Source organism: Carettochelys insculpta, chromosome 2 (assembly GCF_033958435.1).
Source record: "Carettochelys insculpta isolate YL-2023 chromosome 2, ASM3395843v1, whole genome shotgun sequence".
NCBI lineage: Eukaryota > Metazoa > Chordata > Testudines > Carettochelyidae > Carettochelys > Carettochelys insculpta.
The window spans coordinates 181,204,944-181,223,299 of record NC_134138.1 but is presented as its reverse complement, the minus strand read 5'-3'; the positions used below and the strand labels follow the sequence as shown (position 1 = coordinate 181,223,299).

Below are 18,356 nucleotides of genomic sequence, written 5' to 3'. Positions count from 1 at the left end.
TGTGGATGATTAGGAATTTCTGATAGAACAAGCCCAGGGTGCCTCAGTTTGGCCAACAAGAAATGGGAGATCCAAAATCAGTGGCTACTTCTGAAAACTTGATCCTAAATTCTTCTACAAGGTACCTTAGTCCTCTGAGGAGACACAGTAACGTGCAAGCCAAATACCAGAGAGGTACCACTCAGTATTTCCTGTAAGCTGTGTGCTTGTGTGGCTGCTCAGAAGAGATCCAAATGCTGCCCAGCTAATTAGCAGAGCACCCTCAGACACTCACAATACATTTCTATTGCTGGTGCACTTCTGCACATCTTGATGCACATGATGAAATTTATTACACAAATAGGTGCATCTGTTGAAGTGGGTCTTTGCCCATCAAAGTTTATGCTCCAAAATATCTGTTAGTCTATAAGCTACCACAGGACTTCTTGTTGTTCTCAAAGATACAGACTAACACGGCTACCTAGCTGATACTTGTCTACAGAGGGAATTCTCAGAACTAACATTCATATTCAAATTTGACACATTAACACGTGGTTTGAACAGGAACAGCAATTACCCATTATTAGGACTCTTGTACATATTTTGATGTTTTATCTCTTAACTTCCCCACCCAACACACTCCCCCTCCGTCCCTCTACTTTTCTGATTTGCCAGACTTGATAAAATGTTTCTGATTTGCCAGCCGTGATGGTAATGTTTGGACCCCTGAACTTTACACATTGAGCCTGTTCTGGTATGGCTCTGATCTGAGCCACAAAGGCTCATCACTTAATAAATCCCTTTGTTAGTCTTTAAAGCGCCACCTGAGCCACGCTCTCCGCCCTGCCCTAGCAGCGGCCTGGGAGGTGCAAAGCAGCTGGTCACTCCCGCCCCGCTGCTACCCTAGGAGCCCCTGGCGGGCCCCATCCAGTCCCACTGTGGGGCGTGCCCGGGCCCGGGCTCCTGGCCTGCCGGACCAACCTCCCTCCCGCCCGGGCAGCCTATGGGCGGCGCTGCCCGACTCGGATCCCAGCCAGGCGGCGCCGCTGGGCGGTCCCGGGGGCGGGTCCCCGCCGCGCCTGTCTCCCCGCCCCGCGCGCCCGGGCTTCTTTGTGCAGCTCCAGCTGCGCGCCGCCGGGCGCGCTCCTGTCTCGTTCCCCGCCGGGGCGGCCGGGCGGGCAGCCCTGATCTTCCCCCTCGCTAGGGGAGCGGGGTGGGCGTGGCTCCCCTCCCCTCCCCTCCCCTCCCCTCGCAGCCACGGGATCCCTTTCCTCTGCTCCAGCCTCAGGCCGCTGTGTTCGCCCGCCCCGCCCCCCGCCCAGCCATTGCCTCTGGGTGTCGCCCTCATGCTCGCCGCCGACCCCCTTCGTGCCCCCTCCCCCGCAGTGACAGCCATGGGGCTCGCTCCGCTGGCCCTTTTCCTGAGCGTCTGAGCAAATAAGGAGGCAGAAAGAAGAGGCGCAATGAGCCTTTTCCAGCGGTGGGTCATAGTCCTGCTCTCCTTGTTCCTGGAGGTAAGAGATGTTTTGAAAATTAACAGATGGTCTAATGTCCTTTGCAGATAGATTTCCCTGGTGATGCTAATCCTGGCGTTCATCTTTTCAGAGGTTGGTCCCGTGACTTTCAAAATACTGACAAATGACTTATGATTGCACAGAAGGGATCTGCGTGGTTTTTCTTTCACCCAGGTCTGTCCTTGTGCCCCCAAATCAGGTGATCCTCCGATGTGTGTATATTACACCTTTTCTCTCCTAGTCTGTGCTGTCAGCCTTGGAAACCTTGAATATGTTTTCGGTTTTGATTCATGAATGGGTAGATTGAGATTCTGATTTGTTTTTCTCACTCTTGGTCACCGTCCCACATCTTTCTTTCCCTTTCTTTTCGGGCAGTTGTATATCTTTTTCCCCAGTAGAGGGGAACACTAATCTTTTGAGAGAGAAATCTCTTTAGTTAACTATTAATGATGCTTGCAAACTGTAACTGTACAGATTGGAAAAGAAAAAGCTTTTTGTCCCCTAGGAGCCATGGAAGGCTTCCACGGGCATCGGAAAAACTTGAAAGGTAGCATTGTAGTTGGTCTATTGTACATTTATTTCTTGTGCTGAAACTGACTTGATTTTGAGGGCTGCATTTGCTAGTCCTCTGGGAGATGCAGCAGAGTGGTGGAGGATAGAGAGTATACGCAGCAGATATTGGTATGGTGCTAGTTATGGGCAAATAAAACTGTTCTTGGTTTACAAAATGTGTAACTGGCAAATTAGAAGCCCCAAGAACTAAAGATCTTGTAATTATTAGTACTGAGCTGTGTATGCTGAGGGAGGGCAAATTTCATTTGTGTATTCTTGTTGTGTTGGAATTGGTTCAGTAACGGGCACCCATTCTAGAGCACAAACTGTTGCATGCTTGCTATGGCTGCCGTCTACACTGGCAAGTTCTTTCGGGGGCTCTTTCGAAAGAGAGCACGGAATGTCTCCACACACACAAAGTGTTCTTTCGAAAGTAAATCAAAAGACTGTGGTGCTCCTTTCGCAATTGCTCTTCCTTTCCTGTTTCCAGAAGAGCACCCCCTTTCAAAAGCTTCTTTCGGAAGACAATGCATGTAGATGCTCCAGAGGCCCTTTTTTTGAAAGAGCAGTCCTCATGGGGCCTGATTTTTCGATCACTGGTTTGTTCTTTCAAAAGAGTAGGGGCTGAATTGACGCTGTCTTTTGAAAGAGCAAATCACTCTTTTGAGTGTGGATGCTCTCTTTAGGAAAAAGCTCTTTCGAAAGATCTCTGTAGTGTAGACATAGCCTACCTGTGTTCTTGCTTGAAGCACTTTGGATTAGTTAGCTTCTTGGCTACATGTTAAATGCTGCACAGATTTCCCCCCTTGGGAATGAGCAGATTTCAGTTAGGATTAGACTGGAAGAAGTATCCTGTTTTGGAGCTTGTGCCCTTTTGTTGATGAAGTGTATTATGTAAAATGGTCCGTTGCCAATAATGAAGAACACTTATTTTAGACTTCCCATACAGCTTTGGTAGTTTCAAATTTAGCTTAAACAGTGACAACAAAAGTAGGGGGGAAAGTACAGCATCTGTTACAAGGCCTTGTACTTGTATCACAGTGCTGGGAAGGTGGCTTTGGAGGAGTGAGCTCCACATGCTTTTGGTGAAAAAAGGAGCTGTAGTCTCATTTCTTGGTTTGACTTTTGGGGTTGAATTCAGTGCATGTAAAAGCATGACATTTTACATTTACATTGCCATGTGTAAGTTCTCCTTTCACAGCTTTGCCAATGCACTTCAGTGTCTTTCTTATCAAATGTGCTTCCCTATTCAGTTGTAGTTGTAGTTGCTTGATTTTTTTCAGAAGAGTCATGCGGCTAACTTAAATGTGTTTTTTGAACACTTGACCCTTTGGCTGCTGTCTGTGGGTTTAAACTTTTGAAAGTGTCAAGAGCTGCATAATTTCTGTGCTGAATGGGTATGCTTTATTACAAATCAGAAAAGTGGAAAAAAAAAACTGATTGGAAAACATCCCGTATTTAGATTATGAATGTTTCCGGAAATGGATATTTTTAGAATCTGTGTTCTTCTTATGTCATGCACCTAGATGAATTATTCCTGGTGTATTGGTCATTATGTAATCCATAATTGTCAGACTTAAAGGGAAATAAAAGAGACAGGAGATGGAGAAAATCACATTGGTGTAATGGCTTTAATTCTGTTCAAATTAACTGGGTTGTGCCCTTTTCATCACCTGTGAATCTGGTCCAGTGCCTTCCATGATAACTCAATGATTGAGGGGAAAAAACTCACCATGAAGTACAAAAGGCACAATATGAAAAAGGCTTGAAGATAAGCAATGAAATAAATCAGAAAGGGAATTGTTCATCAGAAAATGTAGGTGTTTGTAAATTTAAGATCTATTTGATTAGATGTGTTTGGTCCATAATATATATTATGTTAGGAAAGGTTTGGTGCACTTGTAAAGGTAATTTTGCATAAATCCTCTTTGGATATACCCCCGTGTTGATTTTATTTAAGGTTTTATACTGATTTTAATTATCTTTCTTTAATTTAGTATGATGGTTTGTTTTTTTGCCATCTGGATTTGTGGTTTTGTAAAGCTCTTAATATTTTATAGATTAAAATGTGTAAATAAAATTTACTGTAAATTTTTATCAGTAGTAGCATGTAAAGAAAGATACAAGCTTAAAAAGCTGTTGGGCATAAACAAGTGGCTCAAAGAAATCTGCCAGATTTTGAGTACAACGTTCGAAATCTCTGATAAGATGCACTGACCGCCCAGTGGCTGGTGTGTGAGATTTATTTGTAACGTGATTATCTTATCTAAATTGCAGCTTTCACATGAAGGAATTTAATATTTAAAGGCATGAGCTGTCATATTATTTTTCATTCAGCGTTTTTGGGGAGACCTAGGGAATCACCACACTAGAAATAACTGTCATTATAAAATAAATACATAGAATTGATTACTGTCAAATCAGTTTAAACCATTTGCTTATACAGGTTGAATATCTATAATCCAGAACTCCTTTCGTCCAGCAACATCCGTAATCTGGCATGATTTTAGTTAGCTGGATGACTAGTTGTCATGGTTGTGGCCAAGTTTCCTGTGGTCCCATAAAGTTTGCTTCCAGACACCACTCGTTGCTCTCAGTGTTCTCTGCTGTTATTTAGCTGTAATTTACCCCAAATGCCTTCTAAGAGCCCAGTAAGCAATGGAAATGTTGGTTATGTGCTAGATAATATTGACCTCCCACGTCTAGCAAGTTCTCTTGTCTGGCACCAGTCAGGTCCCAAGGGTGCCAGACTAGAGAGGTTCATCTGTATTTGAAATGTTTAAAACTGTATTTAGAAACACATGATTGCGGAGGCGTATATATCAAATTCAACCTCTAGTACATGTTCCATATCTTCTTAAATGTCTCTTGAAGTTCTCCAATGTTAACATTGGCTGATCCATTAACCTCGCAACACTGCACTGAGACAGATGATGTTGTTTGCATGTTAGAGGGAGAAATGGAGACAGAGATTAAATGACTTGCCCAACGCTAGAGAGGAAGGTCAGCATCAGAGCAGACATTAGAACAGAGGGTGCACGAGACCATGTTGCTCTGTATGGCAAGGCCTGCAATATATTTATCATGGAAATTTATTTTAGGCAGGAATAGCAAGGATGGACAATTAAGTCAGAGGATTTCCTATTTGGCAAAGATATGTCTCTCCATAACTAGAGAGACATTTACGACATCAATGAGTGACTCTTCCAGCCCCACCAATAAATAAATAAAATGAACAAGCAACTCTGCCCTGAGCAAAGATTTCTATAAGTCCAAATGGGAGGGGAAACGTAGGTTTTAAAAACTCTTCTAGGCCCAGATCCACAAAAGTATTTAAGCTTCTCACTACCATTGAAATCAGTAGATCTGGGCCTTAATGTCGTCTTTATGGGCTGCCTATTTAATAAGGAAAGCACTCAAATACTAGTGGAGTGCAGAAGTGCAAAACCATCAGGCAGATAGCTACACAAGTAACTTAGGAATGTGTGAGAAGTAAATGAATAGTGTTAAATGTACAATTTTCTTTCTTTGAAAAATGAACTCAGAGGTCAGTTCTGAGCCCCATGCAGATGTTCTTGCTTCTTCCAAGCCCTATTTTTCCAAAGATCTCAGATGCACTCTGGAAATCCATGAGTAGTTAATATGGAGATGCATACATATCACAGAGCTGGAAGGGACTTTGAGAGGTCACTGGTTCCAGTCCTTTGCACTCACAGCAGGATCTATCACCATCGCCGACAGATATATAATGTTTAACCTGCCCCAGGCCCTTGGAAGGCCCCCTCTAGGTTTGAGCTCACAACCCTGGGTTTATAGGGCCAAAGCTCTAACCACTGAGCTATCCCTGCCCCCACTGAGCCATTTATATAGCGAGTTGCATTATCTGTGGCCCCTGTAATAGTCCTGTGTTTTAATTTGTGGGGATCATCTTTATAGGGGAATGGAAAATGGGTCTAATGAGAATCGTCTGTTTGCCAGTTCTAGAATGTATTGTGTTACCCTGTTGTTATTTCTTGAGACACTCTGTGGCTTTTGGGCAAGGGTGCTTTCTACATGTCAGATATTATTTTAATAATAAGTCACTCTCTTTTGGACGTAGTTGAAAACCCATTTTATTAAATTAGGCTGTCTGCCAGCTGGAGTGAGATTACAGCAACATTTACTTGTGGATTATTTCTCAGGATGGATGTTATTTCAACCCCTGTAGCAGTCCCTGGCCATTGTATTTACGAAGCTTGACATCGTCATTGGGAGAATTGTTTAGGATCGAGATTTGCTCCATGGTATTATGTTACTTACAGCCCTAGGCAGAGATGATGTTCCATAGGTAGTTATGGCTCCCGGGATCTAGCTGTACTATTCCCAGTTCTGCAGGTAGTCTGCTGTGTAGTCTAAATTTTCAAGTGTCCTCTAATTTTAGATGCTTCAGTTGGGTGGTCAGCCTGAGACCCCTTGAGAGCCTTATTTTCAGGCTGGCTAAGCACCTGCATATCCCACTGTGAACAGTTGAAAGCATGAGTGGAGAGCAAGCTACAAGTGTCTCAAGCTGGCCATCCAAAAAATGGAGGCAGTCAGCATGATTAACCTTTTCTGAAAATGTAAGTACTGGCATGCCTATGCATTAGGTGCTCCCTCTGTAAAATGTGCGATGACTGATACGTGCTATCTGAGCCGTCCTGTCCGTAGGAAAACTGGGCGGGTCCTGCCGCAGTCACCCCAGCTGTCCTCTGGATGGCTGGTGGGGGGGGGGGGGGAGATTACCTGGGAGCAAGGCATGGCGGAGGCAGCAGTGGATCACCTCCCTTCTCCCCTCTGCACACACCACATGGATGACTCCAGCGGCAGCCTGCTCTCCTACATAGAGCAGTGCCACACCTTGCCAGCTTGCTGAGCCCTTCTCTGCCAAGGCAACTCGTGCCATCCATGTGATGTTGGGTGGCGGTGAGTGGAGGTGACTTCGTGCTGCTGCTGTGCTCTGCCCCAGGTAATCTCCAGTGTGATTGGTTGAGGAGGGGTAAGCGACAGGGTGTAGGGGTGGAGTGGAAGAGGATGGAGGCTGGGATACTGGTGGGGGTTGTCCTGGGCCCTTCACCGGAGGCATGGGGGGGTGCTTCCCCAGTCCCCCATCCTGCAAGGCAGTCAGGTGTTATGGCTACTTGGTAGAAGGATGACGTGGTTAAATTAATCAATACATGGAGTTCATCAGATAAAGACAGAAGGAAAGAAGAATAATGTAATTTTTTTTTTTTTTAGTTCAAGGGAACAGATATAACTTGCTGATCAATTTGTTTTTATTTTAAATAAATCAGAAATAAAAAGTTCACACATTGCAAGCTTTTTCCATTTGTGTAATTGCGGTCTAATTTTTTTGCATAGACTACAATTGGATTTCAGGATATAAGGTAAACATAATAGTTCGGACTAGCCATGATACTTCTTTACCTCCCTTAACGTGAACAAAAATGTTAGCAAAGGCAGGCAAACCAGTCTTAAAAAACCCTTTGTTGTAATAGAGACAAGCAGTGTTCAAAAGGTCTGGGTGTTTTAGTAAACCACAAAGTTCTCTCATTGTTTCTGTTCATGAAATGATGGGTTATGTATGATCACCAGGAAAAGTGATTGTCAGTACTCTATGAGACTACTGATACTGACCATACTCTATTAGAATCATGTGGATCTGATGCTTTATTTCATGGACAGGGAGGGAAAGAGAGAATTCTTCATGTGCAACACCCTCTAAAAAGATCTGCCGAGAGCAGTTTTATATCCCTTTGCCCTGCATGACATAATACTTTTACCATGTGAAGAACGTTACTGCTTATGTCTCTGCTGACCCTTTCCCATCTGTTAGTTTTGAGAGGCTCAGAGGTTCAGCAGCATGAAAACGATATTCCCTGTCTCCTTTCGCTTTCGCAGTTGGTCGGAAAGTAGCTGTTGCATTACACAGTAAAGGAAGGGAGCAGCTTAATATGACCCTTGTTTTAAGATCCAGCATGTGCTGACAGGAACCAGGTTTCCCGTGTCTCTTGTCAGCAATGAGCTCTGCAATGACTTACAGACAAGGGGCTGCAGGATGCAAACTGAGTCTCTTTATGATTATCAGGGAGAAGATTTCCATGTTAATTGCTATAGTTGTAGCTGAGAAACAGCAAGAGAGAGGTTCTGGAGATCTATTACCTGCTGTACGGAACATTTGGGGAGTTAGTCCCAAGGTTGATATGCCTGCCGTGTTTGGTTGCTTTTTGTTATGTCACCGAGCTAGTTCTTTTTTTTTTTTTTTTTTTTTTTTAATAGAGCATTCTCACAAATGCTTAGAAGTTGTCATCATGCTTTCTATAAAGGCAAGTTGCACTCTTTCCCTCTCTGACCTCCTTTTGCTCTCCTTACTTCCCATTTAGCTGATGGAGAGTTGAATAGTTTGCATGTGTGTGTTAGTTTAATATTGTATTTTGTGCCTATGGCAGTACAATCTGTTTCCTCCATTCTTTCAGCACGTGTGAGTCTTTTGGGGGATGTTGTAGTTTCTTATGTTGACTTCAGAGATCTTTAGAAAGGTTTTCAAAAACTCAGGATTTTTTTAAAATAAACATACCTCTTGCCGGGGGGGTGGGGAGGGGGAAAAAAAGAGGGTATTCTGGTTGGTTTTTAGTACTCTAAATGCTACGTTTTCCAGGCCCTTTAGCTTTGAAAGGTGACCTGCAAAAACACGGAGGGGGAGATAATAGAAATCTGAATGCTGAAGTGCCTTAATATTGTCTCCTGACTGTGCATTACCTTGGCAGTATCAGGAATATCAAATTTGGGCTTTTCTAGTTTTATTGGGTGTGATTTTGGATGATTCCTTACATCCAGATGGTTTTCTCACACCTTAACTGAGAGGGCAGAAATGCTGAGTCTTTAACAAAGATGCCCTTATTCCCAGTTGTGTATTAAGCATGGACGTTAAACAGCTGTTCACAAAATACAAAATGTTAAACAATTTGATTAGTAATTTCTTCCTCTTAATGGACCAGTTTTCAGTCTCTCTTTAGGTCTCATAATTTCCCTACTTCTCAAGTTATCTACCTAGTTATAAAACAGACCAGACTTAAGATTGTAATGGGGGGCAGGGGGGAAAATCCAACCTTTTTTGTAGAAGGTGGAGAGAGGGCAGATAGGAATCCTTTTTAAGCATTCTTCATGTGCTGTAAAGGAGTGGAAAGGGGCACTGGTCCAACTCTTTTTCCACCGCAAATCACTTTTAAATGAGATTAATTGTTCCAGAGCAGTGGTTTTTCTCATGCAACTTGCCACATATCCCTTAGTATTTGGAGCAGGGCTTCTCAGTCCAGAGCTAGTGACCTCTCTGGCCCTCCTGCCCTTCCTGCATAAAGAGAGACGAGTTCTGTTGTGACCCCACCTGTGTAGGAACTGTGGTATGGAAAGAGTTTAGAATAACATATTAGAATCTAGCTCAGACCTGGCGGTGTTCCTACCATTCCTGTGGCATAGCTTGTCATTAGTCCCAGGGGCTTCTTTTTGAGTCATGAAGTTTTTCTGAGGGAAACGAATTGATTGTTTTTTATTTTTTTGTTTTTTTTTAAAGCGTCCTTGTAAGGTTGCATGAAAAACCAAATGCCCAGTAAGCATTGTGTGGCAGTCAGGATTAGCAGTCTGTGGGGCTTCAAGGCAGCATGAGCTCTAAGTGCCATCACAACAGTATACCAACACACACATTACTTTTGCTAATAAAGTAACCTTATGCCTATACTGAGGGTGGTCCAGTCTCTGGTGTATGATATCTGCAAAAGCTTTTTATGATCATTCTTTTAATTTTACTGATCACTTTGGCTGATAAATGCAATAGTTCTCCATCCATAGAGCTCAAAGGCTGGGTAAGAGTTATGTATTCCATTTCACGGAAGAGAGAATTGAGGTACAGACTGGCTAAAAGGTTTGCCTACCTTCAGTGACAAGAGTCAGGAATTAGAAGCCTGTTCTCCTGACTCTTGATCCAGGGCTTTATTCAGTGAGCCACACTGCTGTTTTACAGCTAAGGAGGCAGATTACAGGGCAGAAACAATCAGACACTCACTTTCAACGCTTCAGGACAATGAAAGCAGACTTTGTTCATCACTGCTGAAAAGCAGCAACAAATACCTACATTTATCAATGCAAATTTCCCCATCCCCCATCCTCTGGTGTACTGTAGCTCTCCCTAAGCCTCTCTTTCCCATTTAGAAAAATAATGGCTATTAAGAATCTCTATAGAAAACATGCTTGCTAAATTTGGCAGCTTAAGTGATCTCATCAACAATCCCAGCTGATAACATTTCATTTTTTTAAATTATTTCCTGAAGGGAAAAACATCTCTGAATCCATGGGAGAGAGATTTCGAAGTGCTGTGCAGTGATTTGCCTGCCTCCCTGCCTGCTTCTGGTGTTAATGGACATCTTGCAGTGAAATCGCTGCCCATCACTTGCAAAGGGACTCCCCCTCCCTCAAGTATGACGTAGGAAGAGACAAAGGTAGAAACATTGGCTCTGATTGTATATTTCTTGCCCACCCAAGCTCCTGCTGAAACAGGAAGATTTTACCTGCCTTAAAAGAGTATATTTTGTGCCTGTGTGGATGTATTCATTCCCAGCCTACGTAAATCTTGGGAGGATGGGGAGAGCTCTCTGGAGTGATGACCAGCTTTCTCTGCGAAAGTCAGTATTTAAGTGACAGTGGGGGAGAAAAAATGAACAAACTGGGAGAGGTGTGGAGATCTTCATGAAAGGTGCCAGGTAGGGGACCTGGAAGCTGAAGACTGTCCCCACACCAGCAAAATTATAGAATGGCTGTCTGGCATCACAAGCTTCTCCATGCTGCCCTACGCACATTCTCCTACTCTGACCTCCAAGAACCATCTCTACGATGGGTGGGTGGGGTGATCTCATTTTTGTATATGACTTTTATTTCTTCTGAGGCTGTCTGTGGGAATTGCCCATAGGTGTCAGCTAGGGTAGGCATCTCACTGAGCTGCCTGGGTAGTGGGTAGGGAGGCAAACTCCCAAGCCTGTGGTCCCTCCATACTCGCATCCTGCTCCATCTAGGCCTCATCCCCGCTCCACTGTCCCACACCTTCCCCACTGTGTCCCTCTCCTTAACCATTCCAGCCAAGTCCTTGAACCCAAATATAGCAAATTACAGGTTTTATGACGTTACCTGAAGTGTGTCAGAGATTTATTGGCAAAAACTCTATAGAAAGGGCAAGTCAGTTGCCCTGCTGAATGGAACATTAAATACTATGGAATACATGATAGAGTCCTTCTCTAGTTTACATTTTCCTCTTTGGTATTTTCTAAGCTGATTTTATGTTTAAATATACTGTTAAAGTAGTTATTACTACATATCTAAACTCACTGAAACTAAGTCATTCTTTGAAATTAATCAGTCAGAGCTGTGTAGTGTGTTCATAACAAGGTGCACTGCTTTTAGAAACTGGGTACACTTTTATTTTGTGTAGGAGCCATCAGGAGTTGTCAGCATAAGGATAGGAAGAGGGGAGGGGTTGCCTCTTATACCCACAGCCCATAGTGAGCTGCATGTTGTCTGGTGGTGGTTGGACTGAACCTGCCAAACTCATTTCACATACAAACTAGCAAAATAGTTTTAGGTGAGCTTTTGTGGGACAGACCCACTTCTTTCCCACGAAAGCTCACCTAATAAACTATTTTGCTAGTCTTTAAAGTGCTACTTGACTGCTTTTTGTTTTGATAGTGTATAGACTAGCACAGCTTCCTCTCTGTTACTTCACATACAGAAAGTAATATAACTGAGAGTCTTTTTCTTGATAAACTTTGTGACTTTCCCACTTTCCCCCACAAAGCGTTTATGCAAATATAGAAAGTCAGTTCGGCCCTCTCTTTCCTTGAAGTTACATTGTGCCTGGTGGCATTATCTCTTGATGCAAGATCAGTGCAGGATGACTCAAGCAAGAGTTTTTGCCCCCCCCCCCCCCCCCCCGCACGAAGGGACTCTGATGTTCCCGTCAGTAAAGATAATCGACTCCATTCCAGAATAAATGAGACCCAGAACTTGCTGTTGGCCTTCCTTGAGTTCTGAGCTCAGGGCTGCACTGCACACAGGGCAACCATGGAATCCGAGGACCAAGTCATTAAAGGAGACAGTGGTGGATTAACACAAGGGCAGTTGCTTCAGGGCCCCCAGGTATGAGGGGTCCCAAGACTCCATAACTCCATTTTGTTGAAACAGTTGCTTTAGTGGAACAAAATAAATGTGTCATGTCATTCTTATTTTAAAATTAAGTGCAATTTTATTATGCATCCTAAGTAATAATAAGCATGAATAGATTTTTCATATTTTGTGAGGGTGTTGTCCTGGGGCCTCACTCATTCTTAATCCACTCCAGAAAGGAGATAGGTCAGGGTTTACATTGTGCCTGCAGATGCACCTGTATAACACCAGTAACTCTGGGAGGGTGGCATGGAAGCTACTGACACTGTGTCTACACTAGGAAGTAAAGTTGAATTTGTTAAAGCCTACTTTATACCACTAGATGGTGAGTGTTCACATATATTTAGAAGTTGACATAGTGTGTCCCCATTACCCTTTCTAACTTCGACTGCGTCAGCAGTGAATTGTGGGTACCTATCCCACAGTTTTTGCACCCCCATTGCATTCTGGGTTTCTGTGCCAGTGTGTTACAGGAAAAAATGTGCTGCAAATGGTTGTGGGTGCTTGATGTCATCATCCCAGAGTGCATTGTTCTCACTCCCCACTCCCGCAGAAAACAAACTGCCAAATGCATTTTTGCGCCACTTTTCCACAACCTGCCCCGACACATGCCATTACAACGCTAGTGGCCCAGTCCTGAGAGAGGTAAAATGCAGAAGTAAAAAATCTGAAAAGTTTCAATTTGGACCTGTTGAAAAGTTGTTTGTTGGTATTGTTGAAATGCTTCATTTTGATAGTGTTGTTTTCATTCATTTAATTTTGACCTAGCAGCTGGGTGGTAGTGGAGTGAGGGGTGGGGCAGCTGGAGAGCCCATCATCCACTTGGCAGCCGGAGAACCTGGGCTGATTCCTGATTCCTGTTCCTACTTCCTGCTTACCTGGAGAGCAGCGGAGGTGAAAGAGATGGTCAGAATGGACACATTAAGCTAACAGTGGGACACTTCTGGAAGCCAATAAAATCAAATTAAACAACACTGTGTCTACCCTAGCATTAAGTTGATCTTGTAAATTTGAATTTGGCATTTCTCCTGGTGAAAAAGCTAGAATAGTAAAGTTTACCTTAGGACCCTTTAAAATGGACCTAGTAATATTTGTAGTGAAGACAGATACATTGTAAAATCTACCTAACTCTATTAAAATTGACTTTCTGCTCTAGTGTAGACATAACCTGAGAGTAGGTGCTGGCCATTAGCATGCCATTATTATATCTTCAGCCAAGTGACTACTTTTTTTTTAATTAGTAAATCTGGGGATTAAAACTCTATTTTTGAAAGTCTAACACGACCTGTAGCTAGCTATGCTGAGTACTCCACTAATTGTTGACTCCCAAAAGGTTATCTATTAGGGATGACAAATTGCAACAGGTTCGGTGATAATGGCGCAGAGGGTACCTGTTAGTCCCATGCATTATGTTTCATACTCGGATGCCAGTAGCTTGATCCAGTGGATGAGAGACTGGATGCTAGCCTTGTCTGTGCTACTGATCTACAGGGTGACTTGGGCAAGTCACATCCTCTCCTTGCTGCAGTTTCCCTATCTGTAACATGGATGAAGTGGTGCTTCTCTCTGTGCAGTGCTTTGAGGTCTGTACAAAGGACCCACAGGTGATTACTATTTATTATGCACGTTACTCTTTACAGATGCATATACTTTTATCAGCGATCTGTGGAAGAGATTTTGCAATCTGAGATAGATTCACTAAACCTTTTGAGATATGAAATGTACTGATCAAATATGATGCAAATGCCCCTTCCCCCCATTATGAGCTTTAAATGTTTAACAAAGGCTCCAGGTGCCCCCCCAGAAATGTGTTTCTTTTACAGTTGTTGCCCAGTGATTCCTAAACATAGAATCCACAAGGGTGCCTGCAGCATCAAGCACATTTGGATTAAGTTTAATTCTGTGATAATCTTGACCTCCTGTTTTTATTGGCGCCCTAATCCTGGGCCTCGTTCAAACTCCATTAAGATCAATGTGGATTTTCCCATGCGTGCTAATGATCTTGGAACAAGCCACCTGAGAGGTGCTGAGAGCCTGGAAAGCCTGTTGCCTTTAAGAATTGTGAGTGCACAGCGGGGCCTCAGCACCTCTCAGGGTTTGACCTGTATAAAGTGGACTGTGCACAGTGGGTGTTGTACAGAGTCATGTCTGTTTTTCATTGTGCTGCTGTTACCCCCAAAATCAAAAACACTACACACATGTATGCATAGCACTCCTGCTAGAATGCTGAGGCACTAGTGAATCAGTTCTTCTTTTCTTCACCTAATATAGCCTGTGAAATCTGGAGAGCTGTTAAAACAGCTCGCTGGAGTGAGAGAGGGTTATTTTAAACTGTCGTGTTCTCCCTGGTTGTGATTAACGTTGCATAAGGAGAATTGCGTGGTAGTGATTACATAAAAGAGATTATGTAACAAAGCAATTCTCTAAGCATGTTCCTGGTAAATGCTAAGAATAATACGTGCAGTTATTTCTTTAATATACACAATGCTTAATTTCTGTAAACTTTGGGGGCAGGCCATAGCACAGGACAGAATTCATAATTTTTAGCGCATATTTATTCCAGTGCTTTGTAGCAGTCTGACATGACAGATGTGTTCAGTTATTTTATATTAGTCTGATGCAATCCTATGTGGTTCAAATATTTGAAGTTTAAAATCATATGGCTCATGAGAAAACCAGCAATAACTAAATTAATCCTTAGAATCTTGTCATTTCCTAGGCTGCCAGCCACATGAAAGTGTAGGATGTGTAGTTTAAATCCTAAAAGGACCAATAACTTCGCTTTGCTTTGCTTCTCAGAGAGTTGGGGAATTTTCCTCTTTCTCTGGCAAATTTGCCTAGATACCAGTTCTGTTTTACATAGTGTGGCAAATACGGGGACAGTTTCTTGTTCTTGCAAATAGCTCTCATCTAAGACTTGAGCAAGACACTACACCAATTATGTGTCTTGCAGGGCATTTATCCATGATGTGTAACATGTCAACAGAAAACTTATACCTTGCTAAGGCCCGTAATCATTGCAGGATGTATGTACAGGTAATATTTAAGGAATTATGTGGCTATATTGAAAGCATGCTTTATGAGCTTGGTATAAAAGTCACCAGGGGATAATGTATGACTCATGCATCTGATGAAGGGGGTCTTTGCCCACGAAAGGGTGTGCTTCAAAATATCTGTTAGTTTATAAGGTGCCACAGGACTTCTTGTCGTTCCCGGAGGTAATGTGTTTCTCGGTGCCTACACATGCCAGAGGGAGTTGTCACCCCTTCTCTAGTGAGGTAAGGCAAGAGTTAATTGTCTGGTTTTGCTCCATCCCCAGAAAGTTAATGGCAGACCATTAGAGACCACCATAAACAGTCATAACCCTTTGAAGTGAAAAAGAAACACTACAAGGCACTGGTTTGCCTTGCCTGTGAAGAGACAAAGATTGTTTCAGTGTAACAGAATAGGGTGAAAGATCCCCTGCATACTTTCACTGAGGACATCTCTTGGGGAGCAGGGAAGTTTTCATGAAAAATTGGATCCTGTTTCCTGTGAGGACAGCCATCGCTGAAACAGACTGAACAGTGTATGTGTTATCTATTTTATTAGATAGGGAAAGTAATTATTGGTAAGCACAGCTCCAGGTTTATGTTTTATTATTTTGTTTTGTATTGCAACTATTTGTTTCCCCCACTGCCTGGTGTTGAATAGAATCTCTATTCTCCCTCTGAAATAAACCTATTTTTAGTTTATTATAATTACTTGCAGGTGCTGTTCATTATACAGGAGCTGTGATTTAAGGTGAAAGTAATAAATTGGGAGTTTACTGTTCCTTGAACGACTCCAGATCTGTGATTTCTGTGAGTAGTCAGTCTGAGTGGCTGGATGTTGCATGGGAGCTCTTCAAAGGGCCTCAGGGATTGCGTTATGCCCATTGTTAACCTGCAAGGCAAAGTAAGGGGAGGCATATACTGGAGGAGAGTGCCCGAGTGGCAGACAGGCCGGAGGCGTGAGAGAGCTGGCCTCCAGCCACCACAGGAAAGACTCCCTCTTGCTGGAAGCAGAGAATAACAAGGTGACTCACAGTCCTGGCTACCAGTGAGCACCATCACAATGTGCTGCTGGCAGGATCTACTACCTTGTTTGCTAGCTAATCTCAGGCAAAGCATTTATAACCCGGTAGTGAGAGATCAAAGAAAGTGAAAGTTGGAAACAGGGAAAGAAAAGTTAGTTTGTTGTTTTCGGTTTGTTTTGGGAAAGGAAGCAGAGCAGCAGAAAAGATAGTATGAGCAGACAAATAAATAGTAAGCCCACCTAGAAGCAGCTGGAAGAGCTGTGTGCAGAGTGGTGTCTATTTGCTGTAGGAAGATGTATGAGGAGGGTTTTCAATCCTCACATATACTATGACAAACATCAGTAAGGGCAGCCAAACTCCCCGACTGTGCTTAATGCCTCAAAGAAACCACCTCATACCACAACCAGTGTGGCAGCAAGTGGGGCTGGACAGGGCCGGGGGATGCTCTGCAAGCTGGAACAAGCAGAGACAGAGTGAATGTCTGTGTGAACACCAGCAGAGGATTGTAGAAATTGAAGCCTAAAAGAGGCACCAAGTGCTGAGCAGAGTGACTTTACAAAAGCTAATCCTCCTCCAGCCCATGGGTAATACTCTCCAATGGTGAGCCAGCTGGGACAAACTCTGCTCTGCCCACAGGGAGACAGATGGCATTGAGAAGGATCTTGGCACTTTTGAAAGAATGTGTGAGCGCTGCAAGATCCCAGAGGAACTGAGAGTATCCAAGTTCGTCTCCATTTTGTTTGGTGAAATGCTGCAGGTGTTTATCGAGATGGATGGAGGGGAGGCATTTGAAATATGACAAGCTTAAAAAAGCTGTTTTGCAAACCCCCAAAGTATATTGGGTAAGATTATGGAACCTCAAAAAAGCACATGAGAAACTGAATAATCAAATGTGACTTAATGAAAAAGTGGACAGAGGAAAAGGTAGAGGATTATGAAGAAGTTGGTGTGGCAATCTGGGATAAAACCCCTCCTACTCTACAGGAAACAGGCGATATTTCTGACTCCTAACTACAGACCACACAACCTTTTCTAGTTGCTCTGTGACACCTGGCAACCAAGTATACTTACAAGCATGTCTTCATTGTTTCGTGAATTAAATCACCTTTTTAAGACTATGATCTTATTCTTGTGCCCTAGAAAGCAGGATGTTCTGTGTACACGTGCCTCAGATTGAAAGGCCAGCTGGTAAGAAATTGCAATTTGTTTTCAAGCTGTCACCCAAGGGAGGGTTTAAGAGCCTGGGGTTACCTCACAGGGAGACATCTTAAATGTTTCTTCCTGGTTTCTGAAAAGGCAATTTTGCATTTGGGTGGTTGCAGCGTATCACTCAGGGTCAGAGAAACTGTGATCTTGGGGAGTTTATTTTAAACAGAAGCCTTCAGTGGCAGGATACTTAAAAGTTCTTGCGGGTCCCCCACTTTCTGCACTCAGTACCAGAGTGGAGAAGAGTCTTGACATGGTGGAAGCACCGGTGGGATAAGTTTGAACCAGGAACCCAATATCAGGATTTTAAAAGCACATTTCTTTCTTTTTTAGCTATTCTGGAAGGGTTTTTTTGCTGCAGGAAGACGCACAGAAGGTTCAACGTGCAAAGCGCAGAGAGGTCCCACAAAACAACCCCCCAAATTAAAGAAAATAACCTGATAACATCTGAGTAAACAACCCATTTCTATTCACATATCAGTTGCCCCACATTTATCACTGGAAATTCCATGCCTGGTTCCTCGCTCGGAGCATCTCTCCCAGCTCAGCTCTGTTTACACAAAAAACTTCAGCAGGCAGGTCACTGCCTCAATTCAAAAATCACACATTTTTCCCAAAAACAATGAGAATTCCTGTGGCACCTTATAAACCAACAGATTTTTGGAGCATAAGCTTTCATGGGCCAAGACCCACTTCGTCAGATGCATGTCTTAGCCCATGAAAGGTTATGCTCCAAAAACAGCAAGAGGTCCTGTGGCACCTTATAGGCTAAAGCTGTGTCTACACAGCATTCCCCTTCCAGAAGGGGAATGCAAATAATCAAGAGC

The 18,356-nt window shown here is 43.2% G+C and overlaps 1 protein-coding gene across 1 annotated transcript in view; it reads left to right on the top strand.

Moving 5' to 3' along the window:
* The first annotated feature begins 1,176 nt into the window (after positions 1–1,176).
* The window catches only part of VOPP1 (VOPP1 WW domain binding protein), a 99,700-nt gene continuing 82,520 nt past the window's right edge, over positions 1,177–18,356 (top strand). The window contains exon 1 of the mRNA XM_074986030.1: positions 1,177–1,493. Coding sequence (XP_074842131.1) covers positions 1,443–1,493 — 51 coding nt within the window. The 5' untranslated portion in view covers positions 1,177–1,442. The remainder of the gene's footprint in view (positions 1,494–18,356) is intronic.